Source organism: Hyperolius riggenbachi, chromosome 5 (assembly GCF_040937935.1).
Source record: "Hyperolius riggenbachi isolate aHypRig1 chromosome 5, aHypRig1.pri, whole genome shotgun sequence".
Taxonomy (NCBI): Eukaryota; Metazoa; Chordata; class Amphibia; order Anura; family Hyperoliidae; genus Hyperolius; species Hyperolius riggenbachi.
Genome location: NC_090650.1, coordinates 53120607 through 53147006, shown reverse-complemented (window position 1 = coordinate 53147006; position 26400 = coordinate 53120607). Strand labels below are relative to the sequence as shown.

The window sequence follows — 26400 nt, the reverse complement described above, 5'->3', positions numbered from 1 at the left end:
TTAGTTGTATATTCACTAAGCGGCGATAATCCAAATAAAGTGCGTAAAGTTTACCGCAAGATGAGTAGAGTGCAATACATTACATGCAATACATACTCTCACTCTAAAAAAGTACAAATAAAAAAGACCTTGGAGTTTTGGAGAGAATAGATTTTATGTGTTTTTTTATATTTTTTAAAAATGTTTTTTAAACCAGTAAAATTATATTTTGCTGCATTACACTGAGGGCACATGGAGACAGGTGACACAGAGGGGGAAAGAGGGGAACACTGAGGGCAAAGAAAAACAGGGGGCTACTGGAGGCACAGGGGAACAGAGATGACACAGTGGGGAATACTGGAGGCACAGGGGAACAGAGATGACACAGTGGGGAATACTGGAGGCATTGGGGAACAGAGATGACATGGGTTTTAACTATCATCTGTATGCAGATGACACCCAGATCTATTTCCACACCCCTGACATATCCACCACTACCATGGACAAGGTCTCCTCCTCTCTATTAGCCATCTCCTCCTGGATGTCCGCTAGGTTCCTGAAACTAAACCTAGTCAAAACGGAATTTATGATCTTCCCACCCCGGACATCCATAAACCTCCCAGATGTGCATGTCACTGTTAACCACACTATTATTCACCCTACCTCACAAGCCCGCTGTCTGGGTGTCACCCTGGACTCCGCACTCTCCTTCACTCCCCACATCCAAAACCTCACAAAGTCCTGCAACTTCCACCTTCGTAACATCTGTAAGATTCGCCCTTTCCTGACCTCTGCCACCACCAAACTCCTCATCCATGCCCTCATAATTTCCCGCCTTGACTACTGCATGCCCTGCTGTCTGGTCTCCCTATGACCCGAACAGCCCCACTGCAGTCCATCATGAATGCGGCAGCCAGAATTATCCACTGCTCCCATCGTTCCACCACTGCAGATCCCCTCCTTGAATCCCTCCACTGGCTTCCTATCCAGTCCAGAATCAGATTCAAGATACTGTGTCTGACCTACAAATCTGTCCACAAAACCTGTCCAACCTACATTTCCGATCTTACTCAGAGGTACACACCTAGCCGCTCACTGCGCTCTTCCAATGAACTTCGCCTAACCGCCCCCCCCCCCCCCCCGCATCACCCAGTCCCATGCACGCCTCCAGGACTTCTCAAGAGCTGCTCCAACACCTAGGGAACTCCCTACCTCCACCCGTTAGGGCAGCCCCATCCTTCAACATCTTCAAGAAAGCCCTCAAAAAACTCACCTTTTCACTCTGGCCTACTACCCCTCAAAAGTGCTCTAAATACACAGCTGAACTCTGGTCCCCTACCTTCCGTGTCCTTACCTCTCCCTCTAGAGTGTAAGCCTTTGGGCAGGGTCCTCCTCATTTTGTGTCCTACCTAATCATGCTCCTCCATTACTGTGAACCCATGCTATGCATCTGAGTGAACCTAACTTGCCTAATCTCCATGCTCCCCTCCAGTGACTAAGCATTACCTTGTACTCATACTGTGCTGCATGATCTGGTCTTTCTTGTATTCAGGTATTGTCATTTTGCTGTATGTCACCCCTAAATATTGTATGTATCCCTATTTATTGTCCAGTGCTGCGTAATATATTGGCGCTTCATAAATACAATAAATAAATGACACAGTGGGGAATATCGGAGGCACAGGGGAACAGAGATGACACAGTGGGCAATACTGGGGGCACAGGGGAACAGAGATGACACAGTGGGGAATACTGGAGGCACAGGGGAACAGAGATGGCACAGTGGGTAATACTGGAGGCACAGGGGAACAGAGATGACACAGTGGGGAATACTGGAGGCACGGGAACAGAGATGACACAGTGGGGAATATTGGAGGCACAGGAGAACAGAGATGACTCAGTGGGGAATACTGGAGGCACGGGAACAGAGATGACACAGTGGGGAATACTGGAGGCATGGGGAAACAGAGATGACACAGTGGGGAATATTGGAGGCACAGGGGAACAGAGATGACACAGTGGGGAATACTGGAGGCATGGGGAAACAGAGATGACACAGTGGGGAATATTGGAGGCACAGGGGAACAGAGATGACACAGTGGGGAATACTGGAGGCACAGGGGAACAGAGATGACACAGTGGGGAAAACTGGAGGCACAGGGGAACAGAGATGACACAGTGGGGAATACTGGAGGCACAGGGGAACAGAGATGACAAAGTGGGGAATACTGGAGGCACAGAGGAACAGAGATGACACAGTGGGGAATACTGGAGGCACGGAGCGTAGTGGACGTTCAGGGGATCTCGATCGTTAACAGGGGTCTACCTGCATACCCCATAATAAGAAACATTTTGGTAATTAACCCCATAGTTTAGATTGTGTAGCATTTTGTTTTAATCTCTTGCTCTGCTTATAGATCCTGGTTTTGCTTCAGATTTGTTTTAACCACTTGACACCATCCATTGAGGGGTTGAAATGGGCATGCGCGCATGTAAGTGCTCCGGCAGCACAGGTGCATGTGCATTTCGGCAGAATGGACGTTTATAAATGTCCATCAAGTAGTTAAAGTGAACAGAGTACTATTTTTAGCACCCAGGGCATCTCAATAGCACATTAATAATTCATGCCAACAATCCGTCTCATTATTTAAAAAAAACTTCCATTTGACCTTTTCTTTTTACATTTAAAAGTTTAACGAGTAATGCAGTTGTTTTATTGCACACAGTAGCAAGAAGTAAACAATACCTTTCATCAACAGAATGGGGGTGGGTAATTAGGACAACTACTTCAAATAATTTATCCAGAGGGAAGGTGTGAAGATAGCATCTGTGACTTCTGTAAATAAGGACAGCTAGAAGGGGTGGGGGGGAACATGGCAGCTCCTATAGCTATTAGAAACCAGGAGAAATTCCAGGGGAAAAAAGGGTGCTTAGTTCCCTTTAAAACAGGGTTTGCCGTCCAGCAGACATTGTATATACTGTAACTATAAAGCACTGTTTTCCATTGCTCAGGGGTTCCTTGACCCACAGCCTTGCCTTGTAATTGGCAGGTCTGGTTAGATTAACATTCTGCCTGCGCCAGGCCCATTATTTTCCTGCTTCGTGGTCAGTTATCCTCTCGGCAGCGTCACAAGCAATACACGGAGAAAGTGAAGGGCTTAATTGCCTGAACTGTGCGCCCGGTTCTACGAGACGAGAAGAAAGGCCTCTGTTTGGTTTAATTCTATTGATGGGTTCAAATTTTTCTTCCGTGTAAATGGAATAATTGGAATTACACTTTAAAGCCCTCAATGATTCATTTACCTGGCTCCGCTCGACGAGGAAGAAGTGAAATAATTGGCTTAGCCGCCCTCTGGCGCTTCAGATGTCCTGATTTTTTTTCCATTGGCATGGCTATTTATTCTAGGCAGAGAAATATGTTTTGAAAGTGAATTGTATGCATGACCTATTTCCATCCCTGCTCACCATGTAGGGTATACGAGGGCACGAGCGGTCACGTGACTCAGCTGGCCATCTTGAGATCTTCCAGCATTCCCTTTCAGGAAGGGATGATGACCAGACGCGAAGCAAACAGATTTTCCTCCATCTTTTATGTGCTGTATTTATGGTGCGACAGATGTAAACATGTGGCATTTTTTTTACAAATTTGTATTTTTGCTATTTTTCATCTGTTTAGACTTTTACACAAATGGGCCTTAGCCAGAACCTGAACCCGCATGCTTAGAGTGTTTAGCTAAAGTGAAGATGTGAAGTGTTGTCTATTGTTTATCAGTTGTACTGGGGAAGTCTTTGTTGAACTTTCACCTTTCTGCTGTTTATGGCCATTGCCCGCTTGCATTTACTTCTTGGCTAAAACTGGGGCGCTGCCTTTCACACTGGCTCGTTGCATCATTCTCTGCCAATTCTACCTCGCTGCTCCTCGTCACAGTAGGCATATTAGTCTCTATAAGACTGGCAAGACTTCCTGCGGTGCAATGTGATTTATATTGTGGCGGTGTGTTGCACATGCGCTGATTGGCCAAAATTCAGTGACCTACTTCCTGTCTAGTGAGGAGAACGTCATTAAGCAGGGGCAGAGCTACGGAAATCACCCTGTAGGTGTGTTAAATAGTAAATGGTGCGGCGTGATCGCCCTCCAATGGGCTCTAGTGCAGCAGGACAGTCACACCACAACGCACGCATATCACGGCTGCATTAGCATTTTTGCGATTGCGCGCAAAAACGCTAGTGTGGCCGTGATATGAGTTATCACGGTTTTGTGAATCAAGCCCCTTGTGTGAAATTAGCCTAAAAGTGCCCATTAACGGTACAATTTTTCCTTCAGACTCTATCTTTCAATGCAATTTTAAGGCTTCTTTCCCACTAAGACGTTGCGTTAGATGTCACGTTAAGGTCGCATAACGTGCCCCTAATGCAACGCCTGGTGGTGTTGGAGCAGGACGCTACCAAGAACCGCGTTAAAAGCAGCTCTTGGTGCGCCTGCTCTGTCGGAGGCGCTGCGGAGACCACGTGAGCGGAGCTCTCCGCATCACGAGGTCCCGCCAGCCAATCAGCGGCTGCTCCTGGAAGTAAAAACTCGGTATACAGAGGCGCCAGAGTAGAGTAAAACGTTTTAAAAACCGCTTAAAAGGAGAGGGGGATGTTAAGGTGGACTCACCTCCCTCTTACAAAAAAAGAAAACTCACTTGAGTCTCAATAAAATAGAATTGTCAAGTAATTTATTCAACTCCACAAATGCAACGCGTTTCGCGGGCGTGACCCCGCTTCCTCAGGCAAAAATGGGAGCACAACTCAGTGGGTCAAGCAATAAGTTTGAGCGCCTCTGTCCTGTGACTTATTGCTTGACCCACTGAGTTGTGCTCCCATTTTTGCCTGAGGAAGCGGGGTCACGCCCGCGAAACGCGTTGCATTTGTGGAGTTGAATAAATTACTTGACAATTCTATTTTATTGAGACTCAAGTGAGTTTTCTTTTTTTGTAAGAGGGAGGTGAGTCCACCTTAACATCCCCCTCTCCTTTTAAGCGGTTTTTAAAACGTTTTACTCTACTCTGGCGCCTCTGTATACCGAGTTTTTGCTGATCTTCTAGTCCACCCTGGGTGGAGGGGTGCATCCCCATCTACTATCTACAGAGAGCGACTTCTTAACCTGAGTGGGGTCAGGTCCTAATGCTCCCCACCTGCATTTAAAGTGGTTGCCTATTGGTAACCCGTGTTTGTGAGTATATATATACATAAAATTGTATTGAACTCTTCATTTTACCTGACAATACTGCACCATATTGGGCTCTCGATTCTCTTCTTGTTTTTAAGCATCCTGGAAGTAAACACTGCAAGTACAGTGAATATAAAGTAGCCATGTGCCTGGCTACGTAGCGGCCTCTCCCCGCCTCCTCTCCGCCCACAAAATAAAAAAACCCACCCATACTGAGCATGTGCAAAGCCGCTAGAACGCACAGTATGCTGCACTTCAAACGAACATGCAGCGTTACTGTGTAACACAACGTGGGCACTGTGAATAGCTCATTGATTTCTCATTGCTGTGCGGTGGGGTGCGTTACAGGCTGCACTAACGTGCGCCTGTAACGTCTCACTGTGAAAGCAGCCTTATGATCGAATTGTATAGAAAACAGTGCCATTTGTGGCGCAAATCGATGTGAAATGATTCTTTGGTTGATTGGGAAAGGGAAAAAAAAATGATATGAAAGCTGGATTTTATGATCGAATTGGAATGTAGAACCTTCTTAAATCATTCCATTAATGGGAATAATCAATAATTGCCTTCCAATTACTCTCGATTGTTCAAATCGCATTGAAAGATTCAATCTGAAGGAAAAATTGTACTGTTAATGGACACCTTAAGACATTTTAACCTTACTTAAGTTTATAAGTGCAGGAAAATCTGAAACGTTCAGTTGTTTGTAAGATGACATCAGGGGTAAGTTGAAAAATTGAACTTTGCCTATACCCCGTACCATAATTACCCTGCGCCTGTTCTGTGTCAAATGATTCATCCAAATCCACAGAAAGATCCTTTAACAGCAATTAATTAAAACATTCCTAAATGAATTCAGCTTCCAGTAGCGTGTTTGTTTCCAGAGGTGTAACAAAAGTTTAAAAAAATTAAATGTAAAAGTAAAGGTGCTAAATGCTTTACATTTTGTGTCTTTCACCTAGCTGTTCGATGTTCTAAATCTGTGTGTATAGGGAAATTCAAGCTATAGGCGATGCTGGGTGATGTCACTTTTGGCAGCTATCTGAATGTGTTGATACGTTACAGTATTTGTTTATATTCACTAATTAGAAGATTTGGTCTGGAGAGAATAGCAAAATCCCAACGCTCCCTAATTCTCCTCATGACGCTCCCTAATTTACCTCATGAGCTCATTGTGAGCCTCGGTCGCCTTAGCCGTTCTTAGCACGCGCTTTTCAGGAATCCGCTTTGCTCAGTTGTGTTTTTCTTTTTCTCTTCCACAGTTACCAATTACAACAACGTGTTAGACGCAAACTCTGATTCAGATGATGAAGACAAATTGCACATTGCTGAAGAGGAGAGCGTTACTGATGCAGCAGATGGTGAGGGCAGCGTGCCAGAAGATGACTTGCCAACCGACCAAACAGTATTAGCAGAAGGCGACGAAAGTGTGAAAGCAAGTTGCTGGGATGATGAAGGTATAGCGCGCTGTTTATACTGTTTAGCTGTAACATCTACAGCACCGTGTTTACAAGCCTGCCTGTTTGTGCTTACTCTATAAATAGGAAAATATTTGGACAGATGTTGTTCGCCTCAAAGGCCTTATTCAGCTTTAGGCTGAAAATATAATCGCTATAACGAGCATCATGCAGGTGTTAAAGGGTTGCCCCGCTTAAAGCAAACCTATGTCAAAGTCGAGGTTGATAAGTTCAATGCATTTAACAGAGGTTAAGGCGGTTTTTCACGTTATTTGCTGTATTTTGGCATCTGTTTTGGATCGTTTGCAAGTTGCACAATGCAAGCGCAATCACTGGAACCCTTTTACTCTAATGTGATCTAACTTTGCCTGATCTCAAATGAGTGCTGTATTTTTTTCTTTTTGTGTGCATTTGTGCTTCTGTTCATAGCAACCAAAATCACAAAATGTAATCACTGAAAATTTACCATATTGTTCGAAACATAAGAGACACCTAGGGCAAAAAACAGAGGGAAGAAATTTAGTAAACCTGGTGTTTCTGTGGTGCAGGGAGTCTTAACCCCGGCTACCTCCACCAGCTACATTAGCTTTACTACACTAACCCCCACTTCACCCACCAGCTATACTAACTACCCTACACTAACCCCTGCTGCCTCCACCAGCTACACTAATTCTCTACACTAACCCCTGCTACACCCACCAGCTACACTAACTACCGTACATTAACCCCTGCTGCCCCCACCAGCTACACTAACTACCCTACACTAACCCCTGCTGCCGACACCAGCTACACTAACTTTCATACACTAAACCCTGCTGCCCCCATCAGCTACACTAACTTCCCTACACTGACCCCCGCTGCCGCCACCAGCTACACTAACTTTCCTACACTAACCCCTGCTGCCCCCATCAGCTACACTAACTACCCTACAGTAACCCCTGCTGCCCCCACCACCTACACTAACTACCCTACACTAACCCCTGCTGCCCCCACCAGCTACACTAACTACCCTACACTAACCCCTGCTGCCCACACCAGCTACACTAACTTTCCTACACTAACCCCTGCTGCCCCCACTTGAATGGGAGCGTTTACCGCGACGTTCCGAACGCTTGCGGTAAACGCTCCGCAAGCGTCCGTCTGAACCAGCCCTTAAAGAGACACTGAAGCGAAAAATAAAATATGATATAGTGAATTGGTTGTGTACTATGAATAATTATTAGAAGATTAGCAGCAAAGAAAATATTCTCATATTTTTATTTTCATGTATATAGTGTTTTTTCTAACATTGCATCATTCTATATGTGCAGATTACACAACACTCAGCATTCAAAATGATTCATTCAGAGCAGTCTGTGAACTAATGACCTCTCCTCTGGCAGAGAAAAAGTAAATAGTTCAGGAACAGTTGAGATAATAAAAGTCAGAAAACAGCCCTCTCCACGACTTTGAAAGTCGTAGAGATTAATGGCTTTTTTGCATTGAGATAACAACTGGAGTTTCTTAACTCTTCCTGTACTGGAAACAATTAGACTGATGTATCTAATCTTAATGTTTTATTTCTTAGCTGTACTACACATACAAATCATAATATCATAAATTTTTTTTCGCTTCAGTGTCTCTTTAACCAGCTGAGCGGTCTGGACGAGCTCAGCTCGTCCAGTACCGCCGGAGCCTGCCGCTCAGGCCCTGCTGGGCCGATTTGGCTCAAATAAAAAGCAGCACACGCAGGCGGCACTTTGCCAGCCGCGTGTGCTGCCTGATCGCCGCTGCAGTGCGGCGATCCGCCGCATGCAGCGGCGAAAGAGGGTCCCCCCAGCCGCCTGAGCCCAGCGTAGCAGGAACAAAAAGTTCCGGCCAGCGCTAAGGGCTGGATCGGAGGCGGCTGACGTCAGGACGTCGGCTGACGTCCATGACGTCACTCCGCTCGTCGCCGTGGCGACGAGGTAAGCGAAACAAGGAAGGCTGCTCATTGCGGCCTTCCTTGTTTATTCTGGGCGCCGGAGGCGATCGGAAGATCGCCTCCGGAGCGCCCTCTAGTGGGCTTTCATGCAGCCAACTTTCAGTTGGCTGCATGAAATAGTTTTTTTTTTATAAAAAAAAAAACCTCCCGCAGCCTCCCTGGCGATCTTATCAGAACGCCAGGCAGGTTAAATAGGAAACCAACAGTTCTGTTTCTACCATCAGCACCAGCATCTCCTGCAGGACAAAGTTGGAGACGTAACAGAAAATTTGCATAGTTAAGAAATTATATAATCTGCAACAGATCTTTAACTTCTCAAAATCAATGGGATTTTGAGAAGAACTTAAAAGTAACACGATCTGTGTATTCTCTCCCAAAACCAAAAATGACAATAGTAACGCTTCTCAGATGGGGTTTCTCAGCATTAACTGAATGATCTAATTCTTAAACAATGTAATCGTTGTACTATTTGTAGACTAAAGAAGTTGTAAGCACCATCAGCTATACCTACAGCCACGCAGCCAGGCACCGCCCAGCACATGCTTCTCCAATCATGGTAGCATTATATGCGGCCAAGGCTGTCAGTGGTCTCTATACTTCTTCAAAGAACATTATAATCTCTTTCTGTATCTACTCACATGTGTTTTAGAAGTTGGGAAACTTTGCCTTAACCACTTGAGGACTACAGTGCTAAACCCCCCCTAAAGACCAGGCCAGTTTTTGCTTAATAGGCCACTGCAGCTTTTAGGCCAAGCTGCAGAGACGCACAACTCGGCACATAAGTGATCTCCCAGCCCCCCTCCCCTTTCCTCCCCACCAACAGATCGCCCCCCAGATGTCTGTTGCGTTTTTAATAAATATTTATCTGTTTACTTTTTAAATAAATTAGTGTGTATATATTTTTTTTCCCTACTCCCTCCCCCCGCCAGCCAATCAGCATGGTCAGCTGTCATAGGCTTCAGCCTATGACAGCCGATCACCCCCCAGCCTATGGAGGGGACAGCCATGTCACATGGCTGTCCCCAGTTCAGCGCTGCTGCAGATCGCAGCGATGTACCCAGTAAATTGACGGCGACATCTAACAGTGAACAGCTTTGATTGCCGCTCGGAGATTGAAGGCCGGGCGGAGCTCCGCCTCCCAAGCAGGAGATGCACGCGCAGCCTGCATGCGGTCTCCTGCAGTAGCCGGCCCCAGGACTTGACACCAATTGGCGTTAGGCGGTCCTGGGGCTGCCGCCGCGGCCACGCCCGTTAGCGTGACGCGGCCTTCAGGTAGTTAAAGTGGAATAAAAATGTTACATAACCTTCAATAAAAAATGTTTTTCCCTACTTTTTATTATCCGTTCAGTTGTCATATTGCTTTTGTGCACAAGTAATATTACCGGTTTACAAATTACAAGTTCTCAAAGTACAGTTTATCTGCTCTGAAAGCTGCCATTGCATTTTATTCATAGCTGCTATAATTTAATATACATCTTCTAGTGAGCTCTTCTGAACTGTGTGTATGCTTGAAGCAGAGAGAGCTGTTTTTCAGCACAGCTAAAAATGTAACAACTGGTTAATGTAAACAAAAGATCATGTTATCACCTCTTCGGATGCGGATCATAAGTCTGAAGGAGCTGTCCACTGCAGAACAAAGTGTTGTGTTTAACTGAATGCTATTCTGTTGCATTTTTGTGGTAGTAGGTTTAAAGCTGTAAGTAATCTGTTAGAGCAAAGAAGAATTTCTCAGTTTCAGCCCACTTTAAATTAAAGAGAATCTAAAGCGAACAAAAATTGCTATTTTTACCTGGTAGTTCGCTTCAGTACTCTCAGTAGATGTAAACCGCCGCAAAACGAGAGGTTTAGACCCCCCAAATCCCGGGGCTAACATCCACGACCATCTTGGTAGTGGATTGGGCTGCCCTGAGATGCAGAGCTTTCAGCTGCAGCTCTGCCTCTGCCACGTGGAGTAGTTCTGCGCCTGCACAGTCTGCTCTGGTCCACGTGGCGGTGAGTGACAGCGCCGCTCGCACAGGCGTAGTACAGGCCGACCTGGAGGTCCAGGTCGGCCTGACGTCATCGCTGGGGACCGGGACGGAGCTGCGGCGAACGGCTGCGGGCAGAGCTGCGGCGAGGGACATGCTGGGAGCTTGGGGCTGGAGGAAGCCCCGGGTAAGTAGCGATTATTTTGTTATATTTGCCTGATAACTCCTTTAAATACTGAGGGCTCATGACAGCCAATGTACCTCTTGCTGCTTTCTAAGAAGGTGTTTGGCCTCAGTGTCAGCAAGTGATGCTCTAAAGAAGGGGGCAGACAAAAATGGAGTCATGGCCAATGGTCATGCACCTGCCACACTTTCAGTTTGTGGCATTCTTTGAATGGAGTTAAAAGAATCTATGGTGAAGGGTCTGCTGGACGGCCCAAATGGAAATGCAGCAGGTATGTGTGTAAGTCTAGATTCCAAGCTGCTGCTGGGTATGTATGACACACATATCAAAACTACTGGACAGAGCGTATTACAAACCAATGTTATGCCCAAACAGTAATGAGTTATTGCAGTGCAACATCCGGATCAGAAAAGAAACATTAGATGCAATACAAGGAGATGATATCCAGGAGCAACACACATTCTAATGGTTCAGACTTAAATCATTAAATTTTCCTAGGGCAATCAGCAGCAGTAAAAACCATATACTCGGGGACAGATTTACCCTAAGGCGCTGTAGGCACGTGCCTACAGGCGCCTGATGATAGAAAGGCTGCTCTCTCCCTTCCTCCAGTGCCTCCCTCCTTCCCCAAGCAGAGTCCCGAGAGGAGTGTAAATGAGAGGTACTGACCCAGCATTTGCCAATCCACTGATGAGATCTACCTTCAGTCGGGGGCACCACTAACTACTTTTATACTGAGGAAGGATACTTCTGGCTACCTAATGCTAAGGGGCACCTCAAGCTACCTAATATTGAAGGTATATCTTGGCTACCTAATACTAAGAGGCACCTGTATCCTGTATGACGGGCAAGGGAAGTAAGGGAGAAGTGACAGCTGGGACAGCCAGCACACTTGCGATGCCGTTCGGCCGGGGGGTCTGTAGGTTCATGTAGGTACAATCTGGGCTTTCTCAAGACCGTTTTTTATTGAATCATTGCAATGTGTGTTGCTCCTGGATATCATCCCCTTGCATTGCAAGTATAACACACATGCCCTCTACCTACCTACACACCTGCACTACTTACACTGGTTTGGTTCTTTGGATGAATGTTTCAGATTCTTGACCTAAATCCTTCGTACACATACTACCGGTACATGGTTCTCAGCTGCAGTAGCCGGTCTGAGGCGCATCTGTCAGAAATCTAGAGATTAGGGCCCATGGAGATGACCACTTGTGTAGTGTGATCCCCCCTGCAAACAGTTGAGAGCAGTACTGTCGGTTTCAAACATGTGTCGGCCCATGTTGCCATTGAATGTATTTTACCAATAACAGTTATCGGGAAGGTGTACATGTGAAAGCTCTACAAGTTACAAGATGTACCCGATAGTAGAATATTGGTAACTTTACAGATATTAACCTAACAGATTTTTTTATGAACACTTAACCTAGCCCAGTGATGGCTAACCTTAGCACTCCAGCTGTGATGGAACTACAAAGTCCTATGAGGCATTGCAATACTCTGACAGCTCTAAGCATGGCTCGGAGGCAGAGGCATGATGGGATTTGTAGTTTTATCACAGCTGGAGTGCCAAGGTTAGCCATCACTGACCTAGCCTAACTCTCACAATACCCCTCTCCTTCCTACGCCTGATTCCCTACAAAAAAACCTGCACCCTAAACCTAACTCTCCCAAACACCACCACCTATGCCTAACACTGAACCCCCACCTACACCTATCAATCTTTGCCGCTATCTTTTCAGTGGAGATGGGAGGAGGGATGATGGGGCAATGCATGAGCGCACAGTTTCCTGTGGTGGGTAAACAAAAGAAAACAATGCGCTCGCTCATCAGTTAGCAATCCAGCTCGAAAGATCGCTAAATGACGCTGTGAGACACAAAAGTAGTGGAACATAACAAATATGGACACTGTAGACTCGTACAGAGGCGCTAAAAGAATAAATTAACTTTAATTTAAAATTATATAAAATGGGAGGTTGTAGTGGACTTACATCCCCGAATGTCGGTTTGAGTTCAATAAAAACTTTATTTGACTACTCCACAATGCAATGCGTTTCGCAGGCACAATACTGCTTCATCGGGCTATTAAGGAATATATATAACAAATATATTCCCATCTGATAACCTAGTTTGTCCCCCGTAGATGTGGACGTAATTCAGGCTAATTGTCTTCAACTGAATTACAATGATTCCTCCCTGTGCCGCTTTAGCTGTAATTAACATTATGGTTTATGAGGGCCACCAAAGCAAGTGCTACGTGTTTTGGAGCTGGTGCCAAGAACACCTGTCTTGCTCTGGTAGCCCTGAATCCAGTCCACTGAAACAGCAACTGTCACTCTGCCATTCACTTAACTGGAGAAAGTACAACATTTTAGTGGTAATAACACAAAGAAGGGAACTCAAGTAAAATGCATCTTCCCTACAAACACATGCTGCTTCTTAACTAGCAAGCATTTCTTTTTATAGTCAATCATTAACTGATGTAACCTGATGTGTACAGATGGATATTAAACCACACTGCAGTGATCAGCCCGTAGATATTCTGCTCTAGGTCTGCTAGAGGCAGGTGTGTGTGGGTGGGGGTGGCTGTGTACCCACCATGCACACGTAGATAAGGCCACAGGAACGCCTCGTACATATCTTCTCATCAGAATAATCTACCAGATGAGACCACACCGGGCCGAAATTTTTTTCTTGTCCGTCTCCAGGTAGACACGTAAATATGATGTCTCATTGCTTAGTCTTTAAACTGATGAAATGTTGCTGCTTTTTGATTGAAACAAGGTCTCCATAGTTACATAGAACATTAGTAGCAATGAAAATAGTGGCATATTTTTATTTTCAGGTATATAGCTATTTTGTTTATAACACTGCATCATTCTCTAATATTTGCAGTTTCCACAATACACTCAGCATTTTAAATGATTCCACAGAGCAAGCTAATGATCCTTTGAACTTTTCTCTGCAGGTGCACACCATGCGGTTTTTGTAGCGTTTTCCAAACCGCTTCCGCCTGTGAAAACGCTTGGCTAATGTATTTCAATGGGATGGTGCACACCAACGGTTTGAGGTTTTTAGCAAACCGCAAACGTGGGTCCTGCTGCATTTTTTCGGTTTGCAGATGCGTTTCTGCCCCAATGTAAATGATAGCAAAAGCTCAAACAGCTCTGAAAAACGCTACATCAGAGCGGTTTTCCAGGCGTTTTTGTTACAGAAGCTGTTCAGTAACAGCTTTTACTGTAACAATATTTGTAATCTGCTACACAAAAACGCTCCAGAAAACGCTAGGCATGTTTAGAAAACCTCTCTAAACATGCCTAGGCTAGAATCGCTCTGAAATCTGCTCCTAAAACCTCTAGCGTTTTAAGGATCTGCTAGCGGTTTTGGTGTGCTCTGGGCCTTAGAGGCAATTGAGATAAGAGCTTCAAAAGACAAAGCTGTGCAGGACTTTATAAAGTCGCAAAGCTCACGGAAGCTCCTTTGTATAGCTAACAACTGAAGTTTCTTAAAGGTGGCCATACACTGGTCGATTTGCCATCAGATTCGACCAAAAGATAGATCTCTCTCTGATCAAATCTGATCAGAGAGGGATCGTATGGCCATCTTTACTGCAAACAGATTGTGAATCAATTTCAGCCTGAAACCATCACAATCTGTGGAGCTGCAGCTGCTGCATCCCCCCCCCTGCATACATTACCTGCTCCGCCGGCGCGAGTCCCCTGGTCCACCGCTGTCTTCTTCTCCGCCTGGTCCCGGCATCTTCTCCGCATTGGCTCCTGGCTGGCATCTTCTCCCATCGGCATCCGCGTATAACTTTCTGTCACTCCAGTGACAGCGGAAGTTCAAATAGAGCGCCCTCTATTTGTACTTCCGCTGTCACTGCAGTGACACAGGAATTTATGGCGGGATGCGGAAGCTGATGCGGAGAAGATGCCGGGACCAGGCGGAGAAGACAGCGGTGGACCAGGGGACTCGCGCCGGCAGAGCAGGTAATGTATACCCGCTGTATTGCGTTGGTCGTCGGGCATTCGAACACCGCTATCGACGCACTCCCGACCCGCCGGCGACCGAGAAAAATCTTCAGCACAGATGGATCAACGGGAATCGACGGGAACGATGGATTTCGGACGGTAATCCATCATTCTCTCAGCGATGTGCGCGGCGATTTCACGACCGTTTTGATCACTGTGATCGAAACGGCCGTATTTCGGCGGGAAAATCGTTAGGTGTATGGGCCCCTTAACCAGCTGGGCGGTATGGACGAGCTCAGCTCGTCCATCACCGCCGGAGGCTGCCGCTCAGGCCCTGCTGGGCCGATTTGCACCAAATAAAGAGCAGCACACGCAGCCGGCACTTTGCCAGCCGCGTGTGCTGCCCGATCGCCGCCGCTCTGCGGCGATCCGCCGCGAGCAGTGGCGAAAGAGGGTCCCCCCAGCCGCCTGAGCCCAGCGTAGCCGGAACAAAAACTTCCGGCCAGCGCTAAGGGCTGGATCGGAGGCGGCTGACGTCAGGACGTCGGCTGACGTCCATGACGTCACTCCGCTCGTCGCTATGGCGACGGTGTAAGCAAAACAAGGAAGGCCGCTCATTGCGGCCTTCCTTGTTTATTCTGGGCGCCGGAGGCGATCGGAAGAACGCCTCCGGAGCGCCCTCTAGTGGGCTTTCATGCAGCCAACTTTCAGTTGGCTGCATGAAATAGTTTTTTTTTAATTTAAAAAGACCCCTCCCGCAGCCTCCCTGGCGATCTTATCAGAACGCCAGGGTGGTTAACTCTTCCTGTATTGGAAACAATTTGAGACTAATATCTGTGCTAATAATGTTTTATTTCTTAGCTGTACTGCACATACAAATCACATTATAAGTTTATGTTCACTTCAGATTCCCCTTGAAGCAAACCTAAAGCGGAAAAAAACCAACTTATGATATAATGAATTGTATGTGGATTACCGATAATAAATAGATAATTAGTAGCAAAGAAAAGAGTCTCATATATTAATTTTCAGTTATATAGATTTTTTTTTTATAACATTGCATCATTCTGTCACATTTGCAGCTCTGTATTTTAAGCTATAAAACAAAGCAGAAATAATGACCCTTTGAACTTTCCTGCAGTAAAACCTTTTCTCAAGCTGTCTCTCACTGTTTCTTGGCTAAGAGCTTTAGAAATCAGGCCTGTATCCGGCCCAGTGGGTTGAAGAGCTCAGGAGTTCTTTTCTTTTCTTTTTTAACTCTTTCTGTACTGGAAAACAATATGAGACTTTTCTTTGCTACTGATGTTCTATTTCTTACTGTACTACACATACAATTCATTATATCGTAACCTTTGACATTATGTGAGAAATGTAGATACTTACCATGGTAGAGGGAAGCTGCTGGATCCTCCAGAGGCATCCCCCTCCACCTCACTGTTCCAGCGGTGAGACCCCCTCCGGTGGGATTCCTCTCTCGCAACTGCGCTCCTGTTTGTGAATGAGCACAGCCACACGGCGGCTCACCCCTTAGCATTGAGCCACCGATCGAGCTTGGCAGGAAAAAGCCGTGCCGTTTCAGTTCAGCCGAGCAGTCTGCACCTGCGCAGAGATCCGCCGGCAAGCCCTTGATGAGCCTCGGGGGTTCCATTGCTGGAACAGCAAGGAGTGGGGGAGGCCTCTGCATTAGCCAGATGTTTTTCTCTACTTAGGTAGGTACCCAATTGGGGCATAGGGCTAGGATTAGGGCCCGGCAGACAGGGGTGGCACTAAGACAGTTTTCAATAGATTTCAGTATGAAATCTATTGGCAATCTGCAGTGTGTGGGCAGGCAATAGATCCCTCTCTGATTAGATTGGATCAGAGAGGGATCTATCTGATGGTCAATCTGGTGGCAGATCAATAGGTGTATGGCCACGTTAAGCCTTGTACACACGCCTGCCTTAAGTGTACGGCAACCAGCGACCCCAAACCTGCAAGCAATCTACTTAAACCCAGAGACATTGCTCCCCCGCCAACCGTGTGACATCACGCATGCGCTGCTCGTTGTGCATCCGTCATCCCCCTGCATAGCAACACAGCCTGTCGTCAGCTATACAACTGACATGCGGGTATGCAGCCCGGCCCAGCAATGTCTCCCAAGGGAATCGGCTTCTGATCCCCGACGGGTGACATTAGTTGTGAGTGTGTACAAGCCCTTCAATGCAGAAAACAAAAACACACCCATAAGTAGATATCAAGACTTTTTCTTTAAAGCGGGATTGTCGGCATTAAAATCAAATTTCAACAGCAACTGGTCTGAGTGTATTAACCACCCTGGCGTTCTATTAAATGCGCCAAGATGGCTGCTGCGCAGTATTTTTTTTAAATTTTTTTTAAATCATGTAGCTAGCCTAGCGCTAGCTACATGATGCCCCCCTCCCTGCGCCGTCCCTCTCACCCCTCCGATCGCCGTCGGCGCGTATGCCCATAAGGAAATCCCGTTCTGAACGGGATTTCCTTTAGGGCTTCCCCCATCGCCATGGCGACAAACGGAATGATGTCATCGACGTCGTGACATCACAGGGAGTCCCGATCCACCCTGATTGGCCAGGCTGCGCATGGGGTCTGGGTGGGGGGGCCTGTAACGCGGCGGGTAGCGGCGATCGTCACCAACACGCAGCTAGCAAAGTGCTAGCTGCGTTTTTTTTTTTTCAAATTAAGAAAATCGGCCCAGTAGGGCCTGAGTGGTGCCCTCCGGCGGTTATGGACGAGCTAAGCTCGTCATTACCGCCAAGGAGGTTAAAGTGGATCCGAGATGAACTTTTACATATTGCATAATTGTGTTCCTTTCCTATTGTTTATAGGGCATTCCTCAAGCCAAATACTTTTTTGTTTTTGTTTTAATACTCCCTAATTCCCTATAAACTAAACAAGCCTCGCCCACAGGTCTTCAGAGAGCCAAGGCACTTTCAGGCAGTAGCAAGGGCTCAGTCTGGGCAGGAGGAGGGGGAGGTATTACTAGCCAGAGATTTCAGAGGCAGAGGGGTGGAGGGGGGATTAGGTTTTTTTGCTCAAGATACAGATAAGCCTGCCTCTGTGCAATGCTTACAAACAACATGGCTGCTGTCATTGTATCACAGGAAGAAATAATCATATTCCATTAAAGCTGTTTGCAGCTAGATTTGCTGTGTAGACTATCTAAACTTTAGATAAGATATATAGACAAGTTACGTGTTCTAGTTAGTTTTTCATCTCGGATCCGCTTTAAGTGATTAAGATGCTAATCCTGCATTCAAAATTTTCAAAACTTTTTCTGCTGTTATGGTTTGGAGTTATCACATACCTTAGAAGCAATGGCCCTTTAATTGCCATTGCCAAACAGTTGCATGCTTTTTATCTATAACAGTGATGGCTATCCTTGGCACTCCAGCTGTGGGGGAACTACAAGTCCCATGAGGCATTGCAATACTCTGACAGCTCTAAGCATAACTCGGGGAAGCAAAGGCATGATGGGATTTGTAGTTTTGTCATAGCTGTGGAGTGCCAAGGTTAGCCATCACTGATCTATAATATATTCCTTCTCTTCCCTTTATTTCCCCCTTCTTCTAAAAACATAAGACAGTGCACTTCCTAGTATAGACCTCGGTGGGAGTGTCTGAAGACTCTGGGAGGAGGGCGGGTAACAAATACACAATAAGCAAGAGGAGAAAAATAGAGTGAGGGAGGAAATGATGTCAGGAGGTCAAAGGTAACCAAGATGGAAACTGTCTAGAATAGGATTCTCTGCTTTTCCTTTATAAAATTCACAAGAATCCTAACGTGGACAGTGCAATGTGGAGAGAGCCGTCCACACCCACCTCCTAATATTAAAAACAGGCACTTACCTTAACGTCCATTGCGTTCTGCTACATGCGCATTAACTTGGGAACACCACATGAGAAAGGAGAGAAGCATGGGTCACTCCGAGCTTTACAGTTCAGGGCTGGCTCCCATACAGCACTCCAGGGGGGGGGGGGGGGGGGGGGGGGAGGACAGGCACAGACAACTCACTCCAGGGTTCACACCACCGGAGCAAGCCATACACCACCTGCCTCCAAAGGATACAAACTGCACAAAATGCTTTCCATGAGAAAATGAATGCGCATGTAGCAGAACGCAATGGACGTTAAGGTAAGTGCCTGTTTTTAATATTAGGAGGTGGGTGCGGACGGCTCTCCTCAGCGCTGGCCATGCTTGGGGGGGGGGGGGGTCGGCTGCGCCACCCAGCCTCCCTGTCCGGGGTGCCGCTGTCGGGGCCGGCCCGCTCATGAGCTAGGGTTAAACTTGGTGTTTGAGCACGCATAATTTTTCTCATGGAAAGCATTTTTTTCAGTTGTATCCTTTGGAGGCAGGTGGTGGATGGCTTGCTCCGGTGGTGTGAGCCCTGGAGTGAGTTGTCTGCGCCTGTTCTCCCGCAACCCCCCCCCCCCCCCCCTCTGGAGTGCTGTATGTAAGCCAGCCCTGAGCTCTAAAGCTCGGGTGACCCATACTTCACTCCTTTCTAATGTGGTGCCCCCAAGTTAATGCGCATGTAGCAGAACGCAATGGACGTTAAGGTAAGTGCCTGTTTTTAATATTGGGAGGTGGGTGCGGACGGCTCTCCCCGGCGCTGACCACACTTGGGGGGGGGGGGGGGGGTTGGCTGCGCCGCTGTGGTATCCAGGCAGTGAGAGAGCCTGGGACCCCGCAGTCCCGACGGTTGTATGGGGGCATTGGGAAGCCTCCCTGTGGCGCTCCTGGATAGTGCTAATGTAGGTTTGGTTATTGGATCCTGCATAGTTTGGCATGTGAAAGCAAATGCATATTTGCATGAGCATTGTCTCGTGAATAGCCAATTAGGTCGGATTTGCAAAGCCAGACTTGCTAGGGTTAAACTTGGTGTTTGAGCATGCATACATTTTCGCATGGAAAGCCTACTTCTTCTTCTTGCTTCAAGGTTGAGGCACGTACTCTATTAGATAGATAGATGCGGCGTATGCTACGAAGCGGGTTGGCTAGTAATAATTTATTTCGCCAAGTACAAAGGGTGGTTGTACCCAGAATTAGTTTAGGCTCATACAGGTTTTGGAAGGAGGGGGGGGATAATTTCCAAAAGTCAAGAGCCGAGGCTGCCTTACTACGATCATCTGTCATCCCTAAGGAGACATGGGGGAAGGGGGACAGAGGGAGGCAAAGGTTCAGCAGTGATGACCCAGTTCTTCATAGAAACCTACAGTGATGGCTGTCGCTGCTGAGGGTCTCAATTGCTGACTTCTGGAATCGGCAGTGCAGGCCAAGGTGTTCCAGTTCAAAAGGTGCAGTAGGTGTTAATTTTGGTGGTGGGTCCCAACTCCTGGGCAGCATTCAGCAGGGCTGGGCAATGACCGTCTATCATTGGCATTCCTGTGCAGATGAGACAGGACTTTGCTTTGTAGGGCTACTACCTGCTTCAGTGCTGGGGTTGGACAATTCGCTTGTGGCCTTGTGGAGCCCCCACCTGCTGGGAAGGAACTTAAAGGATACCCGAAGTGACATATGACATGATGAGATAGACGTGTATGTACAGTGCCTAGCTTACAAATAACTATGTTGTGTTCCTTTTTTTTCTTTCTTTGCGTGAAAGAGTTAAACATCAGGTATGTAAGTGGTAGGTCCTGTCAGGACTGGGTCAGATTACAGTGTGACCCTCGCTGATAAGAAATTACAACTATAAAACACTTTCCTAGCAGAAAATGGCTTCTGAGAGCAGGAAAGAGAAACAAAGGGTCAATGGTTCATAGATTTTAGCTCTGGCATACTTCAATGAATGTGTCATTGAGCAAAAACAATAAAACAGTAAAAGCTTATAAAGTAGATTTAAATATAAAATAAAACTGTGTAATATCTTAAAAAGTCATTTTTAGGGGAAGGAGAGTAGATACAATTGTTTATTTTCACCTGGTTGTCCTTTAAAGGGAACCTGAGGTGAAAGACATATGAAGGCTGACATTTATTTCATTTTAGACAATGCAGATCCCCTGGCTGTTCTGGTGATCCTCTACCTCTAATACGTGTAGCCATAGACCCTGAACAAGCATGCATATCAGATGCTCTGACTCAAGTCTGACTGGGTTAGCTGCATGCTTGTTTCAGGTGAGTGATTCAAACACTACTGACTGGAAAGGTCAGCAGGCAGCCGGTATGGTTTAAAAGGAAATAAATAGTGGCAGCTTCCATATGTCTCTCAGCTCGGGTTCATTTTAAACACCGACATACCGCATCCAATGAGACTCCGTATTACAGTTCCTTTAAGGTAACAGAAGTAATGCTTGAAAGGGTTGGCGCTTGTAAACAGGATGCGATATTTACTTCCAGTCAACAAATTATCTGATCAAAATGATCGGATTGGGTGTGAATGTTTTTTATGGTCAATCAGAGCTGCCTCCTCTGCTGTTTACCAATAGGACGTGTTGGTAAATGTCGATTGCCTCTGCATGGATCCCAGAGTTTGTATTCACAGGACCACATGCTATGGTGTTTGTGTGGATTGGACATGTGGATGGGGTGTGGCTTGCAGATCAGAGCCCTACAGTGAGTGGCCACACAACGTCAGAAAGCATACCTCCCAACTTTTTGAGATGAGAAAGAGGGACACTTAAGCCACACCCCTGATCACACCCCACCACGCCCCTAATCACACATACCATAAACAATTATTTCATAAGAAAAAATATGTTTTATATTCAAACCACACTGGTCCTTTCTATTCTGATTCATTTTCCTTCATATTAACATTTTAAAATTAGCAATATATCAATTTAAAGGATAGGAATAAAGTTTAGAGTCAATCAAACACATTTTTTTAGTAGAGAAATATATATATTTACATAGAAAGAGGGACAAAGTCCTGATAGAGGGACAAATGAGGAGGGACAGGGCTGCCAAAGAGGGACTGTCCCTCCAAAAGAGGGACAGTTTGGAGCTATGAGAATGTATTGCTTTGGCTTCCCTGGTGGCCTCGGTGCCATTCCCTGAGCCTACCTTCCCTGTGTGTACATGAGGATACCGTACTTGCGGATTGGTTTGCCATCTTCCCCCAGTTGATTACCTTTCAGGAATTTGAACAGAATAATTAGCCTGAAAGACTGCCCGCAGTTCCCCTGGTGTGTACCCAGCTTTATACAAATTTAACAGAGTTTGATGTATAAAGAGAACCAGAAACGAAGCACCCTCATGTATTTTAACATATATATCAATGGGAACATGACAGTAAACACCTACCCTGCTCTCTGTTTCATTCTTCTCTGCTAAATCTGCCGGTTATCAGCTCTAATAAGAATCCCCGACTGAGCATTCAGCCTAGCTTGGCTCAGGAATCATCATAGCTGAGTCAGTCTTCTGTGATGTCTTTTCAAGCCCAAGCCCACCCCCTCCTGGCTCTGCTTTCCTGCTATGTATCCTCGTAGCAGGAAATCAGAGCCACAAGGGGGCAGACTTGGGTTTGAAAAGACATCACAGAAGAGTGACTCAGCTAAAACATTTCAGGGCAAAGCTAGACTGAATGCTCAGTCGGGGATTCTTATCAGGGCTGATAACAGGCAGATTTAGCATAGAAGAATGAAACAAAGAGCAGGGTAGGTGTTTACTGTCATGTTCCCATTGATATATATGGAAAACTACATGAGGGTGCTTCGTCTCTGGTGTATGTAATAAACTGCGTTAAAGGAAAGGTTCAGGGAGGGTGGGTAAAAAATAAAAATCAATTTCCACTTACCTGGGGCTTCCTCCAGCCCGTGGCAGGCAGGAGGTGCCCTCGCCGCCGCTCCGCAGGCTCCCGGTGGTCTCCGGTGGCCGACCCGACCTGGCCCGGCCGGCTGCCAGGTTGGGCTGTTCTGCGCTCCAAGGCCCGGAACTTCTGCGTCCCACGCCGGCGCTCTGACGTCATCGGACGTCCTCCGGGCTCTACTGCGCATGCGCAGTAGTTCTGCGCCTGCGCAGTAGAGCCTGGAGGACGTCCGATGACGTCAGAGCGCCGGCGTGGGACGCAGAAGTTCCGGGCCTTGGAGCGCACTAGAGCCCGACCTGGCAGCCGGCCTGGCCAGGTCGGGTCGGCCACCGGAGACCACCGGGAGCCTGCGGAGCGGCGGCGAGGGCACCTCCTGCCTGCCACGTGCTGGAGGAAGCCCCAGGTAAGTGGAAATTGATTTTGATTTTTTACCCACCCTCCCTGAACCTTCCCTTTAAGCATAATAATGCGAGTACAGTTTTACGCACGTTGGGCAGAAATTAAATCGGACCTGGACTCAGAACTTCCGCTCTGCTCTAAAAGATAAACAGCATAATACCCTTTAACAAAAAACATTTCTTTGTTACAGCTGATACAAATCCTTCCATAAATCTGCAGTGTGTCTACTTCCTGCTTTTAGGGAAGAAGACATAGGGTTAACATCCTGTGTTTATAGATTAGCTGCTCTGTCAAGACTGCCAGCTGACACAGCTGAGAGATCAAATTACAGTTGTGATTAGTCACAGATGAGGGGGAATTAGACAGGCTAAACTCTCTAAATACATACAGGGTGCATTTCTCTGTTTTCCTTCTGTCCTGTGCAAGAGTTCAGGTCCACTTAAGTACATTACATGCAATGCTTTACCTTCTACTCTTTGTGCAGTAAAATTTTACATGCATAATTCTGATTTTCACAGTTTATTGCATACACTCTATAGTATTAGTTTGGTTTTATATATCCTTCAGTCCTGAAGTTCTAATTTAAAGTGAACAAGAGGTGAGAGTTTTATGGAGGCTGCCATATTTATTTCCAGTTGCCTAGCTACTCTGCTGATCCTCTGCCTCTAATGCTTTTAGCCATAGACCCTGAACAACCATGCAGCAGATCAGGTGTTTCTGACAATATTATCAAATCTGACAAGATTAGCTGCATGCTTGTTTCTGGTGTTATTCAGACACTACTGCAGCCAAATAGACCAGCAGGGCTGCCAGGCAACTGGTATTGTTTAAAAGGTAACAAATATGTCAGCCTCGATATCACTTTCACTACAGGTTCACTTTAAATAACTTCTTTTATATTTCAGTGGAGTCCCCCTTTAAATTGTAAATGTAGGCTTCTAGCGTTATTCCCCCGTTAGCGGAAATTCTTGAGGCCTGAATATAAGCCGGTGTTCGTTTTCGCGAGTGCGTTCTGTTTTTAGCTGACATATTTTCCTGGCGATGTTGGCAGAGACCTTTTTCCCATGGTGGATTCCTGATGCGGCATTTGTACACCGAGGGTCACATGGAAGATGTAATTGTGATTAAACCTTGAAGTATTTCTTAGACTGGTTCAAAGGCTTTATTTTTAGCTGCTGCTAAAGGTGTTTTCTGTAGGGGAGCGGGGGCTCCTGTGCCTGGACACAAAGCAGGAAACAGAGCAGCTACACTTACATGTCAGCACTCCACTGAAACCATTGTTCCATGATGTGAAGCCAACTGGAATTAAGAGAACGCAGAGACCTTTAAAATGGGATTGTATTCAACCTTCTTTTATTTTTGGTAGAAGAAAATGGCAAAGTGAATGTTTTTTCAGATGGGCAGCAGCACCTGGCGCTTCCCTGTCTCAAAAATAGTGCTTCCCGGGCCCAAATGTACAACTTCCCTGACCCAAAAATAGTGCTTCCTGGGCCCAAATGTACAACTTCCCTGACCCAAAAATAGTGCTTCCTGGGCCCAAATGTACAACTTCCCTGACCCAAAAATAGTGCTTCCCGGGCCCAAACGTACAACTTCCCTGATCCAAAAATAGTGCTTCCCGGGCCCAAACGTACAACTTCCCTGACCCAAATATACCTTCACTGACCCAAAAATAGTTCTTCCCGGACCCAAACATAAAACTACCCTGACCCAAACATAGTGTTTTCCTGACCCAAATGTACCACCTCCCGGACCCGAATGTACCTTTCCTGACCCAAACAACATTTCCATGACCCACCTGTACTACTTCCCTGACCAAAACGTACCACTTCCCTGACCTAAACCTACCATTTCCCTGACATAAAAATAGCATTTACCTAAACCAAATGTACCTTTTCCCTGACCCAACTGTACTACTTCCCTGACCCAAATGTAGCACTACCCTGATCTAATTGTAGTGCTACCTTCCCTGACCCAAATGTACCCCTTCCCTGACCCAAACATACCCCTTCCCTGACCCAAACTACCCCTTCCCTGACCCAAACTACCCCTTCCCTGACCCAAACGTACCCCTTTCCTGACCCAAACATATCCCTTCCCTGACCTAAACAAAGCTTTTGGGCAGCTTGGTTCCAACTTTGATACTGGGAAATACCATGGTGTTTGTTGACCAAAATCATCACAAATGATCGTTTCAGGTTTAATCCTACCATGTGCATGTTAGACCCCGCCCCCAGTGTCAGATGCTTCCTCTTTGGCAGACCACGGAGTTATTCTTGTACTTCCTGCTGCAGCTTTCAGAGGTATGCCCTCCGCACTCTCCCCTCTATAGGACACAACAGGCTGCATATAGGTACATTGTACAGCAGTACAGGTTACAATGATGGTTCACCCCAAAACAATCACAAAACATTATTCTGAACGGACCTACTTCATGCAAACAAAGCTTTAGTGCCTCAGTCAGGTTTTTATTGCTGTTTTCTTGAAATATCATCAAAAAATAGATGAAATATTTTTTATTATTTTTTTATTTAAATAAGTGGAGGCTGAATCTGCAGTTTTAAAGGACAACTGAAGTGAGCGGGATATGGAGGCTGCCATAGTTATTTCCTTTTAAGCAATACCAGTTGCCTGACTATCCTGCTGATCCTCTGTCTCTAATACTTTTAGCCACAGACCCTGAACAAGCATGCAGCAGATCAGATCTGACAAGATTAGCTACATGCTTGTTTCAGGCCAGCGGGGCTGCCAGGGAACTGATATTGTTTATCAGGAAATAAATATGGCAGCATACAGGTAGTCCCCGGGTTACGAACGCCCGACTTATAAATGACCCGCCGATATGAACGCCCGCTGACCCGCCACGATGACGTCACGCAGCCCGGGGACTACCTCTTGTGCCCCCTTTCCTAATGCAGAGTATGCGCAGTAGAAGCGATTACAAGTCTCACCTCTTCCATGGCGGCTCCGGGCCAATCAGTGGCGTCCTCTCACCCCTCAATGTTCCTCCCAGCGGCTTCCCTAGTGTCGCGTAATGACGAAATCAAAAAGAGCCCCTGCGGCTCCTTCTGATTGCGTCATTACGCAACGCTACTAGTGAAGCCGCTGGGAGGAATGGTGAAGGGAGAGAGGATGCCGCTGATTGGCCCGGAGCCGCCATGGATGAGGTGAGACTTGTAGTGGCTTCTGCTGCGCATACTCTGCATTAGGGGGCACAGGGAGACACAGAGGGGGGTAGAGATGACACAGAGGGGGACACTGGAAGCACAGGGGACAGAGAAGGCACAGCGTTCCGACTTAAGGATGGATTCAGGTTAAAAACGAGCCTACAGTGCCTATCTCCTATCTATTAACCAGGGACTACCTGTACTTATCCCTCTCACTTCAGTTGTCCAGTATCTCCATATAATCAGAAATGTATAATGTACAGTATCTCTAGCTCACTGTCAGTCTTATCCACTATTTAGTGAGTGGCTTTTATTTTATTAAAACCACTGAAGAATGAA

General features: G+C 46.4%; 1 protein-coding gene across 1 annotated transcript in view; it reads left to right on the top strand.

The window, feature by feature from the left end:
• ZEB1 (zinc finger E-box binding homeobox 1) overlaps positions 1 to 26400 on the top strand; it is a 211765-nt gene that overhangs the window by 121123 nt on the left and 64242 nt on the right. The window contains exon 2 of the mRNA XM_068235692.1: positions 6454 to 6648. Within this exon, the coding sequence (XP_068091793.1) occupies positions 6454 to 6648 (195 nt within the window). The remainder of the gene's footprint in view (positions 1 to 6453; positions 6649 to 26400) is intronic.